This window comes from Tachypleus tridentatus, chromosome 3 (genome assembly GCF_004210375.1).
Source record: "Tachypleus tridentatus isolate NWPU-2018 chromosome 3, ASM421037v1, whole genome shotgun sequence".
Taxonomy (NCBI): domain Eukaryota; kingdom Metazoa; phylum Arthropoda; class Merostomata; order Xiphosura; family Limulidae; genus Tachypleus; species Tachypleus tridentatus.
Genome location: NC_134827.1, coordinates 33,964,411 through 33,980,697, shown reverse-complemented (window position 1 = coordinate 33,980,697; position 16,287 = coordinate 33,964,411). Strand labels below are relative to the sequence as shown.

The 16,287-nt window shown below is 32.5% G+C and overlaps 2 protein-coding genes across 4 annotated transcripts in view; one reads left to right on the top strand and one right to left on the bottom strand.

Annotated features, from left to right (window-relative positions):
- The window catches only part of LOC143246659 (sorting nexin-19-like), a 47,933-nt gene extending 35,754 nt beyond the window's left edge, over nucleotides 1–12,179 (bottom strand). The window contains exons 1-2 of one of the 2 annotated variants that reach the window (XM_076493719.1): nucleotides 11,200–12,179; nucleotides 1,488–2,579 (exon numbers count right to left, since the gene is read on the bottom strand). In XM_076493719.1, the coding sequence (XP_076349834.1) occupies nucleotides 1,488–2,579; nucleotides 11,200–11,943 (1,836 nt within the window). In that variant the 5' untranslated portion in view covers nucleotides 11,944–12,179. The remainder of the gene's footprint in view (nucleotides 1–1,487; nucleotides 2,580–11,199) is intronic. The other variant, XM_076493720.1, reaches the window with a different exon arrangement.
- Nucleotides 12,180–13,725: 1,546 nt separating this feature from the next.
- Nucleotides 13,726–16,287, top strand: part of LOC143246665 (endoplasmic reticulum-Golgi intermediate compartment protein 3-like) — a 71,486-nt gene continuing 68,924 nt past the window's right edge. For both annotated transcript variants that reach the window (XM_076493736.1, XM_076493735.1), the window contains exons 1-2: nucleotides 13,726–13,949; nucleotides 14,549–14,707. In XM_076493736.1, coding sequence (XP_076349851.1) covers nucleotides 13,853–13,949; nucleotides 14,549–14,707 — 256 coding nt within the window. In that variant the 5' untranslated portion in view covers nucleotides 13,726–13,852. The remainder of the gene's footprint in view (nucleotides 13,950–14,548; nucleotides 14,708–16,287) is intronic.

Below are 16,287 nucleotides of genomic sequence, written 5' to 3'. Positions count from 1 at the left end.
GAGGATTCAGGCATACTGACACTAGTTTTAATGAGGATTCAGACATACTGACACTAGTTTTAATGAGGATTCAGACATACTGACACTAGTTTTAATGAGGATTCAGGCATACTGACACTAGTTTTAATGAGGATTCAGACATACTGACTCCAAAATGAAAGTCTGTAAACCTACTGGCATGAAACCCAATATCCAGTGATGGGGTATAACAAGAAACTGGCCCAAAGGTGTTCCACTTAGAAAGTAAGAAAAGGAATCATAGGAAATTAGAGACAAGGACAAAACACAATAAATCTGATTATCTCCAAGACAGGAGAAGGATGCCTAGATGCATCCACTGGAGGTAAATGTGACAATGTAGCATAGAATGGGGGAGGAACCACTGTCAAAATCATTGTAAACTTTCTTCATGTACCCTTAAACTAGGCATGAGAGGATAGTCTACAGGCAAAGCTAAAGCCTGCATATGAGTAGAAAACTTTCAGCAGACAAAGACCATAATGTCTTCCACTGATAGTGGTGGACTTGAAACCCTTATAGATGAAATATGGATAACTGCTCCAGGATCAGCAGTAATAATAGTTGTCACATTAAACTTTGAATTCATAATAACTAAGAGGAGAAACAGTAAAACAAAAATGCACACAAGGAGTTTTAAAAAATACAAAAAAATTTGAATGATACAAAAATTACATTAAAGTTTGAGAACTAAAGTGTAGCAAACAATAAACTAAGTTCTTGAAAAGTAAATAACTGATAGAAAGTTTATGAGTAAAGCTCGAGCAAACATATCTAAACACAGTGAATGCAAATCAAGAAGTTGAATAAAGCTGTATAGAGGGAGCCAGCTGTATCAAGAGTTGTGTTGCACTCCTACTGATGAAGAGTTGTAATAAACTCCTTTGAATTCTATCATGCAGTTACCACACGTGACAGCATGTGAGGATATGTTGGAATATCATGGCCAGTAGTGAGTAAAAATTTTTGCATATAGAAGGTAGTACATGAATAAAACCTCCTATGTGAACAGAGGTATATCATATCTCAATTCTGTGTAATATGCTGTTTCTTACTTGTGAGAAATCTACACATTACATTGTTTCTCAGTACTGTGATCTATTACTTGACTTTTGATAAAGAGAGAAGTTTACTTAAAAATATACAATTTTGTTGAGATTATTATAACTCTTTCTAAGTTGTTATAATTCTGTCTGTTACGCTACATCTCATTACTGTGATATATTATCTTAGCAATATGAGAAATTTAATAAATATACAATGCTGTTGGAATTATTACACTTGAAAATGCAAGCAGGTTTTCATATTTTGTTGAATGATATATTACTTATATAAACAGCAGTGTTACCTTATCAAATATTACATTTAAATTTGAAGGTTGTTATACAGTGATATATATATATATATATATATATATACATATACACGAGTGTTATTACAGCTAATAAAAATGTTCACCGTTTTCTTACCTGAATGCAATAGAGAGTGAAAGGTCCTCTTCCTGGTTCCTGTTGTTGTTCAGTGTTTGTTATACAAATATCAGTGAAGAGGCTTGATAAAGAATCCGACTCTAATGCTTCACTGGCAAGTTCTGTGGATTCTATTTCTACTCTTTCTTTCTGTGGGGAGATGCCTTGCTTGGCTCTGGGCAGTGAATTAGCATTACCTTTCTTTAGTGTGTACTTTTCACAATCATTATCTGTACTACCACCACGAAATGGAAGAACTTGAGTAAGACGAGGGATAACCTGAGAAATTATATCAAGACTTTTAGACCTCTTAATCTGGGCTCGGGAAATAATAGGTTCAACTAAAACAGGCTGATTTTTCTCATCTGGTGATGTTAATAAAACCATTGGCATGCCAGGCTTCACACCAGATCTCCCTGGCGAAAGATTGAGTGGGTATTTTTCGGTTTGTTCTGAAACATCCATGCTCCAGACTTCCCACTCAGAACTCGATTCCCTCGTGATCACTCCAGGACTAGTTTTGATGTTCTTCAGTCGAACTTCTCGGCATTCACTCTCATCATCAGTATCATCTTGGTGGCTAACTCCTTGCCCTGAATTAATATATGGCTTAATTTCCACTGAATGTAAATCCATAAGATCTGTTTTATTAGCTGTACCACTTTTTAAGTTCAAGTGTAATTTTACATTATAAGAATCTCTGGTTGTTTCTTCAGTTCCTTGACTAACAGCATCTGGGTCTACATACCATCTGGGAATAGATTTGTAAGAGAATGATGAATGGTGATCATCAGACACAAAGTTTTTATTGCCTGTCGTCTCCACAAAGTCTCTTTTCCTAATGCTAGAAGTTTCTTTAGGTGTTGTTTCTTCTGATAAAATGGTAAAGATAAACCAGTTTAACCAGTTAGGATCTCCAAGATGATTGACTAAAGGAAGAAGAACTTTGTGAGCAATTATATCAACCAGAATAGTGCAGACGAGAGGACAGCAGAGGACATCTGGAGGAGCAAGGACCTTAACTATTCCAGTGCTGAGTGTTGTAAGATGACTGTGTTCTGCTTCTGGATTTAACACAGCTGCATGAGTTACCTGAAAAAAAAGTATTAGGTAAATCAGTACAGAGCATATCTGTGTATATATACCTGTAATCCCATTGGCTGTTTCTCCAGCATCTACATGTTTCATTGCTGTCAGTGGATTGGCTAAATATTTAACAACAATAACAACATTTCTTTGCATTCAACTTGAGTAATAAATACAAACTGTCTTAATATTCCTTATAACAAATTCATATTAAAACATCTTAATAATTGTACATTAGCACTTGTTCTTTCAAAAGGTAACAAAATAAAACCATAAAAAATGACAGCTTTTTGAAATTATTGTAATCCCACAACAGCTAAGGACATCTGAAACAGTACAATATATACTACAGTTTTAGTCTATATCTATAGATGCACTGTATATATCAGAAGTACTTGATTTTATCAGTATTACAAACTGCAGAAAACTTGTACAAATACAACATTTTGGACAGCTTTCCAAAATGCATTTATACACAGAAACACTACAAACATTATATTAATACAAAGTACATAAAACATCTAGTTAACTGCAATAAATACTGTCCAATCATACCACACTAAGGTTCTTAACACAAATGAATATTATGGGATGTAATTTGAGAACTAAACAAGAATATGACACCAGTCTGCTATTATAAACCCTTGAAAAAAAAGTTGTAATTAATTCACAGTTGTATAACTTAAAAATCACTGGTGGAATTTAGTGAGCAGATTCTAGGACTTATTATTCAGTATTTTACCTCAACTTCCAAAATGTTAAACTACTAAATAATTAGAAATTCATGTTGAAATAAACACCACTGAAGCTGTATATTAAATGAGCCATAAACTAACTTTGAGTAATTTCAAATATCAAAATACACTAGTTGGTTAAAATGATTTTGTTTTTTTTACTTTCATTTCAACCAAATCAATACACAGGTACATTATGACTGAGACCAAACATCTTTATTGCACTCATGAGAGCATGGACAATCATGATACACTACTAAACTTCTAATGCTATATAAGCTTAACCAGAGGCACACTGAAAGATACTTGGCATAGAACAATAGAGTGTGATATGAAAATAAAAAACCTGGATAGAACTTGTACTTAAGAATGGGCAGAAGACCACAACAGTGGGCAGCTTTTACAGCTGCTCTACAAACCATTTATGATCTGGAAAGGACTCGTAAAAGTTAACAGAAGTTGATCCAGACATAAAATGTATCTCTTATTATTTGTGATAAACAAAATAATGACTTTGTAAATTCATTTCATAGAATTTCTTCTACACAATTCTGAAAATAATTAAACATAACTTCACACACCTATTACATCACCACATTGAGATCCACAAGTGAAGCTTCATCTGTTTTTATGACAAGTACTTCGATCTACCCTTCACAGAGTTCAGCTGCACAACCAGTTTATCTAAAACTCCAGTCTGGGTTTACAGAAAATAAAGAACAACAAAAGACAGTGAATAAAAAATACTGGTTGTAACAACTGACAGTATGTAACAGAGATGGTAAAAACAGATACAGAGTAAATATAGTGTGTAACAACTGACTGAGAGTAGCAACAAAGTTTGAATAATATCCAACACATTGTAGAAACAGGCGAAGAATAACACCAGGTGGAAGTAGCAATGAGCAGAAAGTAGCAACACACGAAAGTAGCAACAAAGTTTTGGTAACATCAGACACGGAGTAGCAAAACACCGGAGAACAGCAACAAATGGGAAATAACAAACTAAGATCCTAATGAATCTTGTAGATGGGAAATTAATTGGAGTAATTTATTATATACTATCACTTACTTTAGCAATTAATGTCACAAAAACAATTAAGTAATCGAATTCAAGACACTCGGTAGTGCGTCAGGCAGCAAAAACAACCTCCTGGATGTACGGTACATTATTAAAAGGTGTAATAGTTTATTGCTATATCTCAAACTAACACACATTTTCAGTGAACATGCTCTACTGGATCCTTATTTTACATACTAGATTTCCATTAAGAAATGCATAATACATAAAATCTCCAAACTTCATTAATTTGTTTCTTTTTTTTCCTTCAACTGGAAGTACAGAAACTTTAATTTGTAGAAAAATATACATAACCCTTCAGATTTTGTTTCAAATTTGGTAGCCTGATAAATATTTATAACCTACAATTAGGAGTCTCATTTGGTGTAACTATAAGCCACGTGTGCAAAGTTATTCAGCACAAGACATTCAATTTTGACCAAATTTTTGTGCATATCTATATGTAAAGCGTCACGTGAGCTATCGGTCTAAGATTTTTACCACAAATTTACCTAAGAGTAAATGAAGACTAGTTTAGTTTTTGTCATTCATATCACAGATGGTTGATTTAGACCAGTAGAACTATAAAGTGAATGGACAAGCAGATATACATATGTATTGGTCAAGCTAAGAAAAATAGATTACAAGTTTCTAGCTCAAATTTCCAATTGAATCTTATAAGCGGACAGTTTGTTTTAGTTGTTTATTTGTTTTTTGAGTAATGCTACATGAGGGTTATCTGCACTAGCTGTCCCTAATTTAGCAGAGTAAGACTAGAAGGAAGATAGCTAGTCATCACCACCCATCACCAATACTTGGGCTACTCTTTCACCAACAAATGATGGGATTGACTGTCACATTATAATGCCCCCATGGCTGAAAGAGCAAGCATGTTTGGTCTGATGGGGATTCAAATCCCTGACCTACACATTATGAGTGGAGCACGCTAGCTACCTGGCCATGCTAAGCCCGGGTAGACAGTTATTGTTCATAATTCATTGCAAACTTGTAAGCATAAACTTGCTACATTTCATAAAATTCTCTTAGTTAAAAAATGCTTTGCATCATGTGAAATTAGCTTTAGCAATTAGCATAAATAATGATGCTTGATATGGCTGTACCAAGAGCATGGAGGTAATTACCAAAAAACTGTTAATCTAGATTCCATAACATTACTATAAAGGATATTATTAACACTGTGAAAAACACCTCAGATGTTTTTGATTAATTGGTATATCCAGTTATCATTGTTTTTCCCTCTCCCAATAATCCAAGTAACAAAATATTACCATTATGATTTTTATTAATTAAAAATTGTTCAACTTAACTGATCGATGTTCCAACCCACAAAAACAATCACCTAATGAAAATCTGTTTCCACTTTTCACAGTCATTATGGTCTCTTATTATATTACTTTAAGATTCTGTCCACTGGATGGAATTTTTTTTCACATGACTGTGTGATGCCAAGGTCAGGATAGGTCATAATGCCCATTATGCAGATGTGGCATATATATATTTATGACTCTAAGAAAGTATAACTGATATACTATTTTCAAATTTCTAGAAATAAATAAGAATTATAACAAATATTTAAGTACTGGTTTCTTTTCTTTAAAGTTATTTTAAACATTTATAAACTTGGATGAAATTAAAATAATTTAACCTAATGAAACCAATAACAAATAAAGACATTAAACCAGCGATACACTTTTATCCTTTCAACCAATCTCTGTTAATGTACAAATGTCAATTTCTGGACTCTTTTTGTTTATTCCTTTAAGTTGCAGCTGATACTTTTAATCAAACAATTGTCACTCTGGATAGTCCATATCTACCCTGTCCATGGATTGAAAGGTTAGAGGCTATTTAGGTGTTAATTTTATGAACTGTTTTATATATAAGTAAGAGGCTTAGCTGAAAAACTACGTAAGATTATTTGCTGCCGTGTGGTCAGGTGTTATTATTGTATTCTAACTTTAGTACAATTACATTTAATAAATAAATAACTTATTCGCTTCTTATTCCAACATGAGAAAAGTAAAAATTGACCAATATCAAAAATTGTGTAATCACATAGATGATTCTTACAAGTACACCCAAGTAAAGCCATAGATATGGCTGAAGCAAGCCTATTTAGTTGAGGGAGTGTGTTTGTATGTTTGAGAGAAAGTAATGCCCTCTTTTAGTTGTAGAAGAAAGATGAAGGGGGGCAGCAGAAGTGGAGGCTCCATAAAGTTTTTAAGTCATTTTTACACAAGTCATCATGGATGCAGTGATTATCCTCACAGAGAGAAGAGATATAAACAATGGCCCTTTTGAACACAAATTACCAAAAAATCTGGCCTTTTTGATTTGGACCCAGTTGGTCATCCTGTTTGCCAATATTTATCACTTTCATTTCCATGTGTGGCCACAAACGACGCTCTGAGGCCATGGCCGCACAGTCCGTGGTACTTCTTGTACAAAGTTGTATCTTTACCCTTGGTTTGAAGTTTGTAGCTTTAGAAATGTGGCACCATGCAAAAGAACATTCCACACAGAGAGAGAGAGAATTTGCACTTATATAAATTTTGATAAGAACAACATTACCAATGTTATGAAAGAAAAGAGATCTCAGTGTTGTACTCGATCAATCTCGTAAGCCATCCACGCAATATGATGTTGTAATGGTAACTAGGATTTAAGGTCATATATGCAGAAATATTGAAATCAAGCTATAAATTTCAAGCTATATAACAAGCATTATATAGGTCACTGGTTAGGCTTCATTTCAAATAGCATTCAACCTTGGACTTCTAAGAAAGGACACTGAATCAGTAGAAAGAGTTCAGAGCTGTTGGGATGATACCTCAAATGGAAGGATTGCCGTAAGACAGATGAAGATCTCTTAAATTGTTTTCTTCTGAAAATTGATAAAAGAAAAATTAGAGAGTTGTGGTTGAGCTGTTTAAAATTGTTAAAAGTTATTAAAGTGTCGATGCATCATTTTTTTTCACACTTATCTTTGAGAACGGTACGACTAGGAAACATCTTCAGCTATGTTCAGTTTTATTATTCCTACGGGGTGGTTGGCCTTTGGAACAGATTGCCTTCAATATAAAAATGCCATATTGAATGAATTAAAGGTTAAACAGTTTAGTAAGTGAGTCCACCCTTTAGTGATAAGTAAGTCAGTCAGTGTACTTTTTATAACTCTATTTTCAATTATCTAAGTCCCATGTAAAAACAACTGATGTGGGTAACTGTAATAATCAAAAATATTAATATCTAGAAACACTTCTTGTAATTAGTTGGTTATTTTTATCAGTTGTAACAGCAAACAGTTTAGCTGAACAAACATGAAATAATCAAAATGATAATGAGAAACCATAACAACATTTTGGTTACTTGGACCAATAACATAATTGTAAACTGTAACTATTAGAAACAATAACCTTGATTAGTTGAATATTTTCATGACATTAATTAATTTTAGTGCAAGTTTTATCAACTGATTATAACACTGTTTAATGTATTTGATTTTCATAGGTAATAAGTTAATTTTCAGCTTGATAACTGATTAACATGTCCAAAATTTAATTAATTATCAAACCACAGTAACAACCCATCACTACTGAAGATCCTACTTTTAAACAAAACCCTATATTTTAAACTATGATTAGTTAAAACCACAAAGTGACATGAACATTCTTTAAAATCAAAGTATGAAATAAAACATCAAAAAAAAATATCTACATTCATTCTAAAAGTGAAGATCTATTGGTCAACTATTAGTTAACTTTTACAACTGTGTGCACAAATTGTTTCTTCTAACTTGTGTTTCATTCTACTGGATGAAGATAAGAGATACATTTCAAACATTGTTTGATAATATTACTTTAATAATAAAAGTAACAGTAAATTACAAGGTTGCCTCCATTGTTTCTTCTTACTTGACGCACGTGTTTGATATTTCTACTCTAGGCAGCTGGGCTCTTTCCATAACTTAGAAGTTTTTAACATTCACAATGTTTTTGTTACAGATGTTATTTACATACCTACGCACATGTACACACCAATGGATTGTGTTGGAATAAACACACAGTTCAGTTCAACACAAGCTGTGGGTGTTGAGATACGGACAATGTCTCACTCAAATATTTTTTATATAGTATACTTTTTAATTATTTTTTATTACTTTTTTAAAGATATCTTAAAAGTTTGTTTGCAATTTTAGGTTTGTTTCAAACAGAAAACTTAATTTTGTCAGGAAAATTACTTCAAGAAAGTGTTTGTTTTCAAGTGAGGACTTAATCAGGTAGGTCATTTGATAATTCAAGATAAAAAATTACACGTTGTTACGAAAATTCAGAGCTTTGTTGCTTAAAATTGGCATTTGGTTATGATGAACTGGTTCTATTTCAATAAAACAATTGTCAAACCCTTTTCACAGTCAAATACAAGAGACTAAAAATTTTCGAAAAATGATTGAAAAATACAAAAAGACAGACTTGTACAGAAAAAACAGTTTTGTTTAGACACAGAACAAAAAATAGATAATTCAATTCATGTAAAGAAAACCTAAAGCAATTTTCCACAATTAAAACATCACTAAAAAAAAATTCTTGAATATATATAAAAATTTAGAGAAATTTGGTGATCGACTCCATTTGATTACCACATTCAAGTCTTACTATAATTTTTCACAAAATAGGCATCTTGTGCTTCTTCAAAGTAATGCCAAGTTTTTTCAAAACTCTGTATTTATGAATAGTAATGCAACAAAATAAAAGTTTGTTTTAAAGCAAGAGTTAGTGATCACAGAGTACAGACATCATTCGATAAGACACTGTCCTGGATCCACGAGTCTTCACTAGGGTTAGGGCATCTTTTGAAATGAAAATATTTAAAGAACCAAGTGAAAAGCCACTTGGTTGAAGCATGAAGATTTAACAGCTCAGATAGTGAAACCTTGGTCTCACTTTTATTGAGAGCTAAACCTGAGCTCATGGGCTTGTCAAAGATAAGTGCTTTCAATGTAATTTGGTTTATCACTTGCTCAAAGCTGGACTCTGACTGACTTGTGAATGTTTTTACTTTTTCACTTCAACACTGCTTCATTCTCACAAAATTCATAATTCCAATAGAACTTTAACAGTCAGTAAACAGTTATTTCAAAATAAAACTGACACTGTCACGGTTAGCTTTAAAAGATGGATGTAAAACACAACACTGCAACCCCCCTTAACAACAGATACTTGAAACACATGGTAAAGAAGATAAATAATTAGAATAAACAGAACAAGCATTGCAGGCTGTACTTCTCAACATTAGGGGTCTCTCAAGAAACAAACTTGTAAACAGTGCAGTCTGAACAGTATTCACAATACAATTACAATTATTACATGCCAAACTGTCCAAAAACTTGACATAAAGTAGAAACATCTCATTTGCAGCATCTCATGTGAATGTACATTTTAATACATTAGAGAAACAAAAAAGTCAATAATAACAATAATTTAGAATCACAACAGACTCTGCAATACCAGTCTATTTGTGGGATTGAATGCACATAATAATGCCCCCAAGACTGAAAGGGTGAGCATGTTTGGAGCAATAGGGATTTGAACATACAACCCTCAGATTAGGAGTCGATGCCTTAACCACATGGCCATGCACGCCTGAGAAGAGCATACAATAAAATATAATTGTAATAAAATAACATAATATGAACCATACAGAAGAAAAAAAAAGTAAAATAGCCTATATCTACATAATTAATAAAACATTCAGTGAGCGTGCATAAATTTAATGAAATCTGAACACCTCCTTAAAAACAATGTATGTAGATGGCTCAAGTTCTAGTAAGTCTGACCCCAATCAAGTGGATATCCCACCAAACTTTCTACCATGAATACTCAGGGTCTAATCCTAACCACATCAGTACAGTAATAGTCCCTATCCCTGTTTGGGCTCTCTTGGTGCCCCAGCTGATTGGTATAAGAAATGTATGATAAAATTAATTAGTAATTATTACCTGGTTGCAAAAAAAAAGAAAAGCTACAAACAATAACAACAATCATGCAACTACCATAACCGTATTGTAACTATTTGGCAGAGAAGCAATATACTTGACTCACGATGACAAGAAACCCACTTGAAGTAAAAATGCATCTCAGAATGGCTGGTATGGGTATTAACACTTTTGCTAATAAAACAGAGAACAACCTTTAAGCTTTCCTAGGTGACCTTCAGGTCAAAATATTGTTCTCTGCTTTATTAGTAAAAGTGTTAATACCCATACCAGCCATCCTAAGATACAATATACTTGACATTAAAACTTCGTAAGGCTAAATATTTCTGTGGCAAGCCTTGGAAAAGAACTGAGCAATTACTTTTACTCTTTAATATTTTTCACACAAGTCCATTAAATAGTAAATTATTTTTCAAAATAACATCAATTACATTTTTCTTTTACACAAAATTTGAGGAGTAAAACCACAGCAAAATTCCATTTGAACAATGGGCAGATGATAAATATCTATGCATATCAGGATATCCATCCATGACAGAACCTATTTTATATTTTAATACAAAGGCAGTAAAGTTTTCTAACAGCAGTGGTAAATATCTAGCAATTCATAAAAACATTAAAGATACATCTTAAATGTTAAACATTAAGGCCTGTAATAGGTATAACAATGTTGAAAGCTATATTCAAATAGTTTAACCTGTTAATGTTGCTCTTAAATATTTTGTAAGTGAAAGTAGCTTCAATTTTCAAATAATCTTCCATCATTTTGCTTATTACTATGTCCCTAATATCAGTATAAAACATAAAGAAACTTACTAGAATAGCTTCTTCAATCTTAGAGTCAAAAGCAGTATAGTCAGCCAACCTTTGCTTTTTCTCATCTTCAGAAAGCATTTCTAAAGCTTGGAGGTAAACTGAGAAATGCTGATGGTAACATAGCAAAATTTCATGAAGTAATAACGAAATATTTAATTTAGATAACTTTGTACCTGCTGCAAACAATACATCTTCAAGTATGTCACCAATTTCATCTGGAAATTCTTTGTCCTGGCTCAAATGAAAATACCATGATTTTACATAATAGTGAGATATATTATGAACAAACACTCTGACCTCTTTCATGTAATTACTGGAACCATTACAAAGACTTGCAAAACCCATATGTTCGTCTTGCTGTTTTTGAGATTCACTCCATGGATGACTTGCATCAGAACACTGCACAGTTTCCTGCGAAAAAGTTTGAGTCTCTGAGTATACTGTAACACCTTTGGGGTCCAAAAGTATCGTTTCTATCCATTCTAGTAAATTCGCATTAATTTTAACTGTCACATTTCCTCTGCCAAGCGTAGATCTCTGTTGCTGTTTGGAACAGTTCTGAATTGAAGGGCATTTGGTACCATATCTCATTAGAAGTTGTCGGATAGCTATCGTTGTACCACAAAAAGATAACACACCACAAAATGCTATTCCAAATAATGAGCCCAATTTATCCACCATTATTTGTAATACGAGAACTAGGGCGATAATAATTACGCGCAGAATTACTGTTTTTGCATACATTACATGAACAAAATGAATATGGAACTAATAATGACCCTATCATAACTGCTTAAAGGTGAAAACAAAATTAAGATGTTTATTCTAATATAGAATAAAATACTTCAATATAATACTTTCCATCAAAGATATTAATTACTTTTAGTATTAGCCCATCTTAGATATCAGTTCTAACAATCATCTGTATGTATCTTCCTGTTCATAACTGCCACTACACTTTCAGTCTGCTTTCCTGTTACAACAAGTGTCATCTGGTGACAATTACAATATTCAGGTTATTTTTTAAGTGCATAAATAATAAAGTATAACAAAAGATAAATAAGAAGGTTTTGCATATTTGTGTAAAACCGCAAATATACAGACCTTTTCGTTTCCTATGGCATTGGAGTCAAGGTTCATTTTTAATCCATGAGTCATATAGAAGTAAAGATTTGAATAGAGAGATGAGAGAAAAGTAGATAATGAGTGCTCATAGGCATCTAAAACAAAAAGCATTAAGTGCACGTGTCTTCTGTCACTTTGATTACACGAGTAGCTTTGTTTGTTTGTTTGTTTTGTAATTTCGCACAAAGCTACCCGAGGGCTATCTGTGCTAGCCGTCCCTAATTTAGCAGTGTAAGACTAGAGGGAAGGCAGCTAGTCATCACCACCCACCGCCAACTCTTGGGCTACTCTTTTACCAACGAATAGTGGGATTGACCGTCACATTATACGCCCCCACGGCTGGGAGGGCGAGCATGTTTAACGCGACGCGGGCGCGAACCCGCGACCCTCGGATTACGAGTCGCACGCCTTACGCGCTTGGCCATGCCAGGCACACGAGTAGCAAAACACATATTTTAGTACCCCACTTGTTTCGCTTTCTGTTAGAGTACATTAATTTTTATTCAAAAACTGTTAAGTTAATTATTTTACTTTTTTTGTAATTATAATGTTCACAGTTGTGTTGGACCTGACAAAAAGGATCCGGCTTCGGATCACATATTTTCAACCGCAAGGTTATACCAATGTTATTGTTGTTTTCAGCGTAAATCTATACAATGAGTATCTACACTCTGCCTACCGCATGGAATCGAACACAGGATTTTAGCATTGTAAGTTTCTAAGCATAACACTGACTACCGGATAACAAGTAATTCCAAAACATTTTGGCATTACAAATACCTTAAACTATTATTTAAATTCACCTTTACGAAGTAAATTTGTTATTGTTGTTGTTTGTGATTTAACACTAAAATTACGTTCTTTGGCTGTCAATAAGAAAGTTTCCTCTGTGCGTCAGTACTAAGCTAACAGACTTACATCGCTAAAACCCAAGTTTTGATCATTGCATGGCAGATAGCCTGTCGGGTAGCTTTGTTTTAAAACAAACAAGCAGTCAAAGATTAATATATTAGATATTACCTAAAATAAAAGTGACTAAGAAATGTTTGTCTCCAGCCCCACTTTTACGTAAATATAAATTACCCTGTGAAAATCCTAGAAATAATTTAATGTAAATAGAAATAAAGTGTCCTTTGAAAATCATTTATTCCTTGTTCTTCTGGAGTCACATAGTTAATTACATTTTGTCAACAACCAAAATATGTAGTGCAAAATGAGTGTCGTATAGCTTTGCCGTAAATACATATGTAGAACACACGCTTTTCAACTATATACTACTTAACAACATTTACACCCACTTGATTATCCGTTTTGGAATTTGGAATCAAACCTGCCAAACACGGGCAAGGAGAGAATTTAATAATAAATTTATCAATGAAGAAGAATGACGTCTCTATTTTATAGGTAGCGCTGTGGTATTTATAGGGAATGAGTGGTGAGTCAAACCGAACAAGATATGAAATTAAATTATTGATGTGATTTACGTGTTTTTATACATGTAAACTGAGTAAAAGTAAAATTTGACAAAATGCAACCTAATTCGTTGCTAGAAAAAATTCGGCAGTTTGATGCGTATCCGAAAACGTTAGAAGATTTTCGAGTTAAAACATTCAGTGGGGCCACGAGTAAGTACAATTGGCGACTCAAGTAGCAGTATATGTACAGTTGTGAGTTGGAAGTGAATGAAATATGTAATATTATTTTTTTTAGCATTGTCTTATACGCAACGGATAAAGTAAATAATAATACTAATAGGGTAACTATTGTTAAGACTTCGCGTTTACATGTGAATTTATTTTAAATTCAAGTGAATATTGATTGCATTTCAGTTTTGTGTACTATATACACGATTTAAGACTTAAAAAAGTTAAATAAATATATTGGATAAATTATAATATAAAATCGCCTAAAGTCCATGGTTAGACAAAATAGTATCGTATACATTGTAAGTAGAGTAGAAAATAAGTAATATACTAGAAACACAGTAATCACATTAAGTTTTTTTTGCATAATCTTTAAAAAATAAGTTAGTTCTTAAAGAATGCTTGTGCATTTAAAAAGTATGTAATAATGAATATGATATTGGTGCTCAGTTTTTTTTATTTAATAAGTGAAATTTATCAGTGTTTTTTTATGTTCTTGTTATCTAATTTATTTATTTATTTTAAATTCTCTCATCTATAATTAATAATCTTTTCTTATATTTTATTTTTGTATCTTGCAGTTACGGTCATTAGCGCAATAATAATGGCAACATTATTCTTGTCAGAACTGAATTATTACTTGACTCCAGAAATGACAGAAGAGCTGTTTGTGGATGTATCACGTGGGGAAAAGCTTCGAATCAATATAGATGTTGTGTTTCCTAGAATATCGTGTAGTTGTAAGTAATATACAAATTTAGCCAAAAAAATTACAGGCATTTAACCAAAGGTGTTTTATTTAGAAAAAACAAACAGTTATGCAATTTGTTTTGCCTACTTAACTCATCATAACACTAAAAGCAAAAGTCTGAAAAGGAACCTCTAAAGTCTATATGTACAGATATCTTAAAGTCTTGATTTAGTAATCAACATTGCAAAACATTTTTGGGGATTAAACAGGTGTTATACACAATCTTGTCAAACTTAAAAATTTTTTTCTAGTAGCAAAAGTAGTAAATATTAGAGGAAAGGGGGTCTGGACATTCTGTTATGAATATTTTGTTACTGCTTCATTGTCACTATGACAACTTGTGATGGGTACATTCTTTTTATATCATTTTTGTGACATGGGAGTTTATGTTTTGATTACTGATTTTATGGCAGGTAGTTTTTTAAATATTAAATTATATGGTGACAATAATAATAAATATAATATATTGTAATTTGTACAGTTAATTGGGGATAATTCAAAGATTACTTAATGCTATGGGAGGAGATGGTGTCTGTATTACAATGTGTTGTAAGGAGTAACTTAATAACTTTTAGTCATCTCTTAGAGAGAGAGAGGATAAGTGGTGTCATCTGGTACTTGAATTAGGTACTAATAAATCTAGTAACAAAATACACTCATCACATAAAACACTTGTAACAAAACCTTTCATAATGCTGTGACAGAACTTAAATGTTGTAACAAAATGTTCTTTCAAACAAAAAAAGGTCCATGTCACAAGCTGCCATAGTGAAATGTTCCAAATTTAAGGAAAGAGAATAAAACTTCAGTAAGTGTATATATATTAAATTCAGACTTGCAGGCTGCTGTGATTGTTTATTTTTGGTTAGAGCCAACTGTAATATATTTTGCATGTAAGATTTAACAAAGGTATTAAAAAACAAAAGACAGAGAAGAGTGTACTTTGTGTAATTAACAAAAAATGTTTGTAGACAGTTTTACTGTTTTTAGTTCTGTGTTATGGTATATGATATAAAGTAATTCAATAACACCAGGCTGTTTGGTAACTATGACAACTGATCCTGTTTGGCAAATGTACAACATTTTTTGCTTGTTCAGTTATAATGTGCCTTTCTCCTACATATCCTCACATTTTGGTTATAGTTTTATAATAATTTAAAAGCTGTGAAAATAGTACTTAAAAAATACTTGTTGTATTATGCAATGTAAAAAAAACAATAGCAAGTTGCTTTTGCATTTTGTTACACCTTCTCTTTGGATTTGAATAATTTATACTAATGAATGGACATCCAACAAATATTTAAGAATGATTACATAATACTTGTTTATGATTACGTATCACTTGTTCACAATAATTAGTTTTTCCACCTTTATTTTCAGCTGAATAATGTTTGATTCACATTGAACCTGAATCTTTCCTTCTAATTTTGTGATTGGTCAGTATTTTAATTCTTAGCTATACAAATTGAATTCAATATTGTGTGTTGGAAACAACTGATACTGTGATCAACCATGATGTTCATAACAACAACTTTGGGCTTCTACTGAAATGAAACAGCAAAATCCTAC